At 38.5% G+C, this 10282-nt stretch overlaps 1 protein-coding gene and 1 pseudogene across 1 annotated transcript; both read right to left on the bottom strand.

Annotated features, from left to right (window-relative positions):
* Window positions 1-286: 286 nt before the first annotated feature.
* LOC107148629 (putative methyltransferase-like protein 7A) lies at window positions 287-4349 on the bottom strand. Its single transcript, XM_015493352.2, has 2 exons — window positions 3837-4349; window positions 287-1651 (listed from the first exon to the last, which is right to left on the bottom strand). The coding sequence occupies exons 1-2, from the start codon at window positions 4332-4334 to the stop codon at window positions 1415-1417; spliced, it is 735 nt and encodes a 244-aa protein (XP_015348838.1). The 5' UTR covers window positions 4335-4349; the 3' UTR covers window positions 287-1414.
* A 3840-nt stretch (window positions 4350-8189) lies between these two features.
* On the bottom strand, window positions 8190-9871 carry LOC107148628 (annotated as a pseudogene).
* Between the last annotated feature and the right edge of the window lie 411 nt (window positions 9872-10282).

Here is a 10282-nt window from a genome sequence, read left to right as displayed (position 1 = left end):
GAAGGAGATTCAGGTTGCAGAGCTTTAGGTGAACATCCCACCTCACTTGCACCAGGAATCCTTTTCCTGTTCAAGAGGCAGAACAGTGCATTTCACTAATAGGATCTTTCTCTGGACACAACCCTTTCAAAGCCCCACTCTGATCGTTGCAAGATTGCTATTCCTCAGATCCACTAGCCGTGTTTCCACTTACCCAGCAGTAGAAAGAAAAGTCCAGAAATTCAAGTACTTAGTTTGCGACAATGAAGACCTCTTAGAGACATGAAGAAAAATGAAACCAAGTTGTCAAAGAGATCAACTCTCTTTTATTATTATTTTTAAAATCAATGTGAATTTATTGGTTGATTTGGTATTTAAAATAGTACTTTTGCAAAATCATTTCAGAAAACACAAATTTGTTAAAATACATGCAAACTGTTGCTGAACATCCTATGAAATCCTCTGACTAACCAGCCTAACACTTGTTTTCAAAGCACTTGTGATCATTTTCATGGCTCCTATAAGTGCAGAGAACAAAGAAATCATCTTGGATGGAGTAGATTTTGATCAGAATAATCAAAGAAATGCTTGCCTACTTATTTACAGACTCAAGGGTTGCTTGATTTTTAGGGGTCTTATGGAATCTACTAATTCTGCAAGTTTTCCTATTTGTAGTTTCTTTCCTTGCGTGTAATCATCTATATTCAGCAAATTATGTGCTGGATTACAAGGACAATGAGCCCCAGAACCCAAACTGCCTCATCTAGCTTTATGTTTATACTAATGTGTGAAGTATCTTAAGAAGTGAGGACTGGAATGCAGGAAAACAACCTTTGGTGGAACACTGTATAAAAGACAGAAAGCTGGACAGAACGACATGTGGCAGCCTGGTACTTTAACCCGGAAAGGCAAACCAGTGATATCAAGAATAACAAATAGGTTCTTCTTTGTTTTACAGAATATCTGTGTTGTTTGTACCTCCATTTTCAGTTAGCTCATATTTCTTTGTTCAGTTTTTGAATTGCTAATGTCTTTTCACTGTTCCCTGTTGGAAGTCGTGTTTTGAAGTGATTTAACTGCTTCTTAGCACCATCTCTCCCAAGAGGGGTGAAATGAAAATATGTGGATAACAATTTAAAGAAGACAACTGGAAAGATTTCCAAATCCCTGAAGAAAGTAAGGTTTGGACATCATTGGCTTCAATTATGAAAGCCCCCCTGTTTCTTTTGAAGGGAGAGTTCCAAGTTGTTTTTTATTTTGGTGGGTTTGATTCTTTGGGGAAACAATCAAAAATGTCCAAATAAGATATAATAGAAACTTTTAAGGATGAATTCAACTTTACATAACATTAAGTGTCCCTTTTCTCAATTAGTATTTTAAATGAAAAACTGAAGTCTTAAATTGTTCAAGTCATTCAGCTCTACTGCCACCCGTGCTATTTCACAGCATACCCACAGATATGAGGGCGCACCAACACACAGGGCAGCGGGGCCTGTATGTGCTGCAGCTTAAGCTTAGAGAAGCTGGCGCGCTCCAGGGCCTTCCAGCTCTCTCTGGTCAGGTTGCATCCATCAAACACAAGGTACCAAGCAGGCTCCACGACCTGTTGCCAACAGTAATTCCAGGTTGAACGCTTATCTGCCACATGTTCTATGAAAAAGAAAGCCCCTCCCTGGGAAAGGAAAAAAATAATAATTTAAAAATTTTTGGTTTAGGGAAAACAAATATATAATATGACTGAAGTTTCAGATTTCATGGCCTTAGTAGCCATCTTCATAAAATGTCATGGCTAAATTAAAACTTAGTAAGACACTATTTGGGGCAGCAGTTTCTTCTTCTGTCAATTATTTCACAGAGCTGCCAATCGAAAGCATGTAACATGGGTTTTCTGGTTGTAAAAGGAATGCCTGAAGGCCAAAACGTAAAACACGGACTGCACATCACAACTAACTAACTAAATAAAAGTAGCTTGCCCAAAGTGACACAGCTTGTAATTTTGAGAATCAGACTCTGATCCCATGCAGTCTGGCTTTAGAAGCTGGCAGTATTGCCTCAGCAACATGTTCATTCTAGGATGTTTAGAAAATACAGAAAAGTTGTTGATTGAGCATACAATCCCAGCTGCTTGGGTGACCAGGGAAGGAAGATCACAAGTTCAAGGCTACCCTGAGCCAGTTAGAGAGAAAATAAAATAAAATCGAAAAAGAAAAATAAAGATTGTAGTGGCAGGGCAGAGGGGCTGTGGGTGTAGTTGCCTAGAATGAATGTAGACCTTGGTTCAACCCCCAGGACATTAAAAAAAAAAAATGGTTTAAGAAGAAAATCAATCTTTCACCATTTCACTAACTAGAGAAAAATACTGTTAAGGTTTTGTGTGTACAATGAGTATAGGCTTTATATATACCCAATGCACTAGTTAAAATAATAACAAAATAAAAGGGGAATCAATAGAGCAGAGCAAGTGGACTGGGGAGTGGGGGTAGAGAATAAGGGGAGGTGCAGGGCAGTGAGATTGATCAATTATGTACATGTACAAATATGGCATAATAATCCCACTATTTTTTAAAACTTTAAAAATATTTTTTCATTTATAGATGGACACAATATCTTTCTTCATTCATTTACATATGTATATATTCTTTGATACAGTGGGATTTTGGCTTTACATTCTGTGTTTTGATTGCTTTTTCTCATTTAATAGTGGTTCTCAGGATTTTTTCTTCATAATTAGCTTAGACTTCTCTTCTTGTACTTTTAAATAGCTGCTCAGTATTCTTTTACACTGTGTGATAATTTGCTTAAACAGCCTCCTTTCAGTGTATACTTGCTGTTATCATAAATACTACTATAATGGATATCCTTGCATATAGATAAGGATTTGCAAATTTGTGGGTTAAGTTCCTGTTGGATAACTGAGTATGTATACTTTCATGTTATTAAATGATCCTATTGAAGATCTTCCAGCAGCATGAAAGACGGTCTAATTCCCCAAACCCAAAGCAACACTACACCCAAATGAGTATAAAAATCCTTGTCTCATAACAGGTAAAAATGACATGTTAGGGGCTATAGCTCAGTGGTAGAGCACTTGCCTAACGTGTGAGGCACTGGGTTTGATTCTCAGAACCACATAAAAATAAATACATAAAATAAAGGTATTGTGTGCATCTACAAGTAAAAACATATTTTTAAAAAATGATATTTAAGCTGGGCCAGTGGCACACACCTGTTATCCCAGCAGCTTGGGAGGCTGAGGAAGGAGGATTGCGAGTTCAAAGCCAGCTTCAGCAAAAGTGAGGCACTATGCAACTCAGTGAGACCTGTCTCTAAATAAAATACAAAGTAGGTCTGGGGATGTGGCTCAGTGATTGGCCCTGAGTTCAATCCCTGGTACTCTGCCCCCAAAAATCATATCTCACTTTAGTAAGCTTTTTAAATTAATTTGAACATTTTGATCCTGTAATTGGCTATTATAATTTATATTTCTGCTCCTGCTCATTGCTCATTTCTCTCTCCTTTCTACAATTAAATAAACATACTGATTTTATTGATTAGTACTGACTTTTAACATAATGGACATTAATCCTTTGTCTATCCTCTTGGCAAATACTTTTTTCCAGTTTGTGTTTATATTTGAAATTTTTATATAGGACCTTGTTTCTCTGTAGTAGTTTTAGAATTATTTTTCATATTTAGATTTATAAATTCTTCCCTTTATAGTTTTTCAGATTTAAAGAATTCAAACATGTCTTCTCTAGTAGTTTACTTATTACATTAGAATCCACCTGAAGTTAATAGGGCTGCCCTTGGGGATTAGGATACTACCAATTCGTCCTTCTCTCCTCCCCATCACTCACTGGCCTCAGCACTCTGCACACCTCACGGAGCACCTGTTCCTGGTTCGCCACGGAGCACAGCACTGTGGTGCAGACCACCACATCCACAGAACTGTCAGCCACCTGGTGCATGTTCTCCCCAGCAGCCACCAAGAAGCGCTCGAACTGCAGGTGTCTGTTCTCTGCAATGCTCTTGAATAAGAACTTCTCAAAGTTGGGGTTGGGATCAACACAGGTCACTCTGCATCCAGGTGGATAGAACTTGAAGTTGGTCCCAGTGCCGCACCCTACCTCTAGCAGGGAGAGCTTCCTGGAGGGGCCTGCAAAGTCCTGCAGTTTGCTGAAGAGCTCCTGCTTCTTGCCTGCCATGTATTGGTTGTACAACACAGAGGCCTTTGACAAGAAGTAGGCAAACCATTTTTTGCATATCGAGTCCCATAAGCCTAGAAAGTTAAGCAAGTACATGGGAAGCGACAGGATGCGGACGGCCAGCTGGAGGATAAAGACGGTGAACGCCATCTCTCAGGAGAAAGAGAAAGCAGTGCAACAGTTGGAGACTGGACTCCTTTAATTATAGGAGGCAAGCTCTTGGCGCATGGTCCAGAGTCAATCAGCTGCAGAGGAGGAACTGGCTTTTCTGGAAAAATGCAGCTCAAGTCAAAGCAAGATCTAGAGGCCCTTTTTGCTGAATGTGCACAGAAGTTGACTCATAGCTGTTTTCGAGAAGTAGAATGAGAATGTTCCCATCTTTTCTGCAGAAGGAAAATTGATTACAATCCTGTGTTCCAAATATATTCCTGCTTCCCCTTCTCTGGGTTGGAGACTCCTGCTAGTGTGTTGCAAGTGTCCTTTCACCCCACACTGGTGCTCCAGCGTCCTTTACAAAGAAAAGAAAACACAATCTGTTGGTGGAGCCTGGTATAAGCACAACAAAAGAATACTGCCATTCCCCCTCCCTCCTCCCCTCCACCTCCAAAACTCTTCTTTTGTTTTGCTTAGGTTTTGATTTTGTTTTTTCTGATTGTTTGTTTTTTCCCCAGTGACCCAATTAAGTGTTTTTCTTTTGTTTGTTTGTTTTTTTGTTAGTTGGTTTGTTCTTGTTTTTGGATACAGATCTCACTATTTTGCCAAGGCTATCCTCCAACTTCCTCCTCCTGCCTCCTCCTGCCTCCTCCTTCAGGTTAGCTAGAACTATAGGTATGAACCAGCATGCCCCATCTTTAAGCCCTATTTTTGAAAAGGACTTGAGAAACCATGCTTGCCTGGTCAGTCAACAAGAATTCTCCATTTTATATTCTGGGTTGAGGCTCTAAGATGTTAATAAATTAACTCAATAGCAGAATTATTGTTAAGTTACAGTTTTGGGCTGCCCAAATTTTGAAAGACAAGTGTCAAGTCTTCCAATTGTGCTTGACTACTGCATTATTCTACTAATTTAGATAAAAACAGTCTTCTGAATGTTCATGCTTGGGAGCCTGTAGGATTTAGAAAATGATTGTAGGCAACAATATTAAGAATATTAAGAAAGCCTGGACTTAGGGTGATTATGGAACATAGAAATAAAAAAAAAATAACGGTACCATTTACTTTTTAAAATTGGGTGATGGGACTGTTTGTTTGCATTGTTACACTCTATACATACTTTACAAATATTGTATCTATTTCATTTTTTAAAAGATTTTTAGAGATGAAATTGATATGCAATAAACTACCTATTTAACTTGTACGTGTTGAATAGTTTGGACATAGTATATACCTGTGACATCGTCATGTCCATCAGCATAAAGAATTGTGGGCTGGGGAGGTAGCCCAGTGGTAGAGCTCTTGCCCAGCATGCAGAGGCTCTGGGTTCCATCCCCAGCAATGGGGCATTGAATGGTAGGGGAGAGGTGAAAGAACATCACCCCCAAGCTTGCTCCAGTTCCTTTGTGATCCCTCCCTCCAGCCTTCCTCATTCCAGGTCAATCATGTACTGTTTTTTGTCACTAGCAATTAACTTACATTTTCTACATTCCTATGTAAAGTGAATCATATAATATGTGTTTTTTTGGTTTGTTTCACTTCTATCACTGAATATAATTATTTTGAGCATTATACCAGTTGTTGTGTATATTCATAGATTTCCATAAAGCTATAAATGTAGCTGCCACTTTGTAAAACCTTGGAGCACATTTTCAAGATTGCTTCAGTCTCTTTTCCCAGATTACACTACATCTGACAGGGAGTGAAAATCCAGAATATATAAGGAGCTGCAGAAACTTGACAGCAAAGGTAAGACCAAGCAAAATACATGAATAAATAAAAATGGGCAATAGATCTATGTAGAATTTGCTCCAGAGAAGACATACAAATGACCAACAGACATTAAAAAGTGCTCAACCTCAACAATCATCAGAATGCAAATCAAATCCATATAGATAAGTTATCACCTCATTTCAGTAAGAATGATTACTATCAAAAAGACTAAGGATAACAAGTGCTGGCAAGGATTTAGAGAAAAGATTACTCTTGCATGTTATTGGCAGAATGTAATTTCATACTGCCATGATGGGAAATGGTATGGAAGTTTCTTAAAAAATTGAAAATAGAGGGGCTGGGGCTGTAGCTCAGTGGTAGAACATTAGCCTAGCATGTGTGAGGCACTGGGTTCAATCATCTGCACCACATAAAAATAAATAAATAAATAAAATAAAGGTTCATCTACAACTAAAAAAATACATATTAAAAAAATAGAGGGGTTTTGGCTCAGAGGAGGAACACTTGCCTAGCATGCATGAGGCACTGGGTTCGATACTCAGCACCACATTAAAAAAAAAATGTAAAATAAAGATATTGTGTTTACCTACAACTAAAAAGTAAATAAATAAAAAATAGAGGGGCAGGGGTTGTTCTCAGTGGTAGAGCGTTCACTAGCACGTGCGAGGCGCGCTGTGTTTGATTCTCAGCACCACTTAAAAATAAATAAAGTTGGGGCTGGGGTTGTGGCTCAGAGGTAGAACCCTTGCCTACCATGCGTGGGCATTGGGTTTGATCCTTAGCACCAAATAAAAAATAAAATAAAGATATTGTGTTCACTATAACTAAAAAATAAATATTTTAAAAAATAAGCCTTTAAAAAAATAAATAAATAGAGTTATTGTGTCCTACTACAACTAAAAAAAAAAAATTAAAAATAGAGCTGGGTGTGTTCATGCATGCCTATAATTCCAGCATCTTGGAAGCTGAGGTAGGAGGATTGCAACTTCAAACCAGCCTCAGCAAAAGAGAGTCACTAAGCAACTCAGTGAGAGCCTGTATCTTAAAAAAAATAAATACAAAGTAGGGCTCGGGATGTGGCTCAGTTGTCAGCTGTCCCTGAGTTCAATCCCCAGTACCAAAGAGAATAAAGGAAAAATAAATTAAAAATAGACCTATCACTTCTCAATATGCAACCAAAGGAAGTGAAATCATATGTTGATGAGATAAATACACTCCAGTGTTTATTGCAGCATTATTCACAATAGCCATGAAATGGGAACAACCTGAATGTCCATCAACTAATAAATGGGTAAAGAAAATCAGCCATAAAAAGAAGGAAATCCTGCCATTTGTGACAATACAGATTGGAGACAACTAGGTTAAGTGAAGTAAGTTGGACCCAGAAAGAAGAGCACTATGTGATCTCCTACATAAAATGTAAAAAAGTTGATAGAAATTGGGAATATAATGGTGGTTACCAGAGGCTGAAGAGAATTTGAGGGCAGTATGGAAGGAGGGAGGTGGATCAATGAATACTGTTTCAGTTAGATAGGAAGAAGTTCCAGTGTGCTATTTATTGCACCATTGGGTAACTAACTATAGATAGCAGTTGTTTACTATATAACTCAAAAAGCTAGAATTAAGAATTTTGTATATTTTCAGCATGAAGAAATGATAAATGTTTGAGAAGATAGATATTTTCAACCTGCCTGGGTACAGTGATACCTGGATGTAATTCCAGCTCATTAGGAGGCTGAGGCAGGAGAATGGCAAGTTTGAGGCCAGCCATGTGTCACATGGTATGCTATTAATCTATGCAATATTGTGGCTCTATGTATCAGTTAAAATTTAAATCATTTTTTTTCATAAGTAACAGCCTTTTATATTACAGGATTTGGTCCTCTAAAGTAAATTACATAGTTATTTTTCTACCCTGACCAAGTGTTGTAATCAATAATACACTCTTCCCAGATATTCACTTAGTACTTGAAGATCCCTCCCAGTTTCCTTAACTAAATTCCCAACCAGAAAACTTAATCATACTTATAAAGTTAACAGATTCTCAACACCACAAATAGGTTGAGGAACTCTTGCCTAACATTTGTATGAGTTCATGTTGACCAAAGAAGACACAGGTTTCTCATTAAACTTATTGTTTTAATGGGTCTCAAAATTCTGTGACAGATTTTTGGTCAAGTTGTTTCCATAAAAAATGCTGATTTTAAAAACTAATAACTTAAAACTGCCACACACAAAAAAACAAAATGGTCCACAAAACATTTTCCTTTCCTTCTGAAGGTTTTACAATGCTTTGTTATCATTAACCAGTCTTTTACTATTAAACTTAAATGGCCAATTGAGACAAACAGTTCTGAGACCGTTCTTCCACCACTGATTAAGACTGGGGTGGCAGGTATTAGGGGTAATATTCATTTAGCCTTCTGAGCTTTCTGGGCAGACTTGGTGACCTTGCCAGCTCCAACAGACTTCTTGTCCACTGCTTTGATGACACCCACAGCAACTGTCTGCCTCATATCACGAACAGCAAAACGACCCAGAGGAGGATAGTCAGAGAAGCTCTCAACACACATGGGCTTTCCTAGAACTATATCAACAGCAGATTTCAAGAATTTAGGGCCATCTTCCAGCTTCTTATCAGAAAGGCGATCAATCTTTTCTTTCAACTCGGCAAACTTGCAAGCAATGTGAGCTGTGTGACAATCCAGTACAGGAGCATAGCCAGCACTGATTTGGCCTGGATGGTTCAGGATAATCACCTGAGCAGTGAAACCAGCTGCTTCCATTGGTGGGTCCTTTTTGCTGTCACCAGCAATATTGCCACATCAAACATCTTTGACAGACACGTTCTTGACCTTGAAGCCCAACATTGTCTCCAGGAAGAGCTTCACTCAGAGTTCATGGTGCATTTCAACAGACTTTACTTCAGCTGTGACATTGACTGGAGCAAAGGTGACCACCATGCCAGGCTTGAGAACACCAGTCTCCACTTGGCCCACAGGGACAGTACCAATACCACCAATTTTGTAGACATCCTAGAGGGGCAGACGCAAAGGCTTTTCAGTTGGACAAATTGGTGACAGGATGCAATCTAAAGCTTCAAGCAGTGTGGTTCCACTGGCACTGCCATCTTTACGGATGACTTTTCATCCCTTGAACCAAGGCATATTAGCACTTGGCTCCAACATGTTGTCACCATTCCAATCAGAAATTGGCACAAATGCTACAGTGTCAGGGTTGTAGCCCTTTCTTAATGTAGGTGCTGACTTCCTTGATAATTTCCTCATATCTCTTCTGATTGTAGAGTGGCTCAGTGGAATCCATTTTGTTAACACCAACGATTAATTGTTTCACACCCAGTGTGTAGGCCAGAAGGGCATGCTCATGGGTCTGCCCATTTTTGGAGATACCAGCTTCAAATTCACCAACACCAGCAGCAACAATCAGGACAGCACAGTCAGCCTGAGATGTGCCTGTAATCATGTTTTTGATAAAGCCTCTGTATCCTGGGGCATCAATGATAGTCATATAATACTTGCTGGTCTCAAATTTCCACAGGGAGATGTCAATGGTGATACCACCCTCATGTTCAGCTTTCAATTTATCCAAGACCCAGGCATACTTGAAGGAGCCCTTTCCCATCTCAGCAGCTTCCTTCTCAAATTTTCAATGGTTCTTTTGTCGATCCCACCACATTTGTAGATCAGATGGCCAGTAGTGGTGGATTTGCCTGAATCTACATGTCCAGTGACAATGATGTTGATGTGAGTCTTTTCCTTTCCCATTTTGGCTTTGATTTAGCGGTGGTTTTCACGACACCTATGTTCTGGTAGCAAACCCGTGCAAAAAAGCAAAATTTAAATAATTTTTAAAAGAAGTTAAATTAGTGGTATACATTCTTTCCTTCAAAAACACAAGGTTTATATGGTTTTATGAGGAAATTTTAGGAAACTATCATTTAACAGGTAATCACATTCTTTTTTAAATATTTCTAGAAGGTAGAAAAGTAGGAGATTAATTAGTCCCTCTTAGAAAGCTAGTATTACCTTAATATGGTTCAGGCAAAAACAATATTAAAAAATTATAGATTAAGCTCAATTATGAATAAAGAGGAAAAGATCATAAATAAATGGCATCAATGCAGAAGTATGGTTTAAATGTATTTTACCCTAAGAATGCCAAAATGCTTCTATATTCAAAAAATTTTCAGT

Source organism: Marmota marmota, unplaced genomic scaffold (assembly GCF_001458135.2).
Source record: "Marmota marmota marmota unplaced genomic scaffold, marMar, whole genome shotgun sequence".
In the NCBI taxonomy this organism is placed as follows: domain Eukaryota; kingdom Metazoa; phylum Chordata; class Mammalia; order Rodentia; family Sciuridae; genus Marmota; species Marmota marmota.
The sequence above is the reverse complement of the archived record's forward strand: the minus strand, read 5'-3'. Positions and strand labels throughout refer to the sequence as shown.

What these genes read in the sequence shown, in the direction of transcription:
- LOC107148629 (XM_015493352.2), bottom strand. Translation starts at nt 4,334, where the DNA reads ATGGCGTTCACCGTCTTTATCCTCCAGCTGGCCGTCCGCATCCTGTCG. An exon ending in TGTGCAGAGTGCTGAGGCCA is followed by an intron (nt 1,652 to 3,836) that starts GTGAGTGATGGG and finishes TTCCTTTCCCAG; the next exon opens with GGAGGGGCTTTCTTTTTCAT.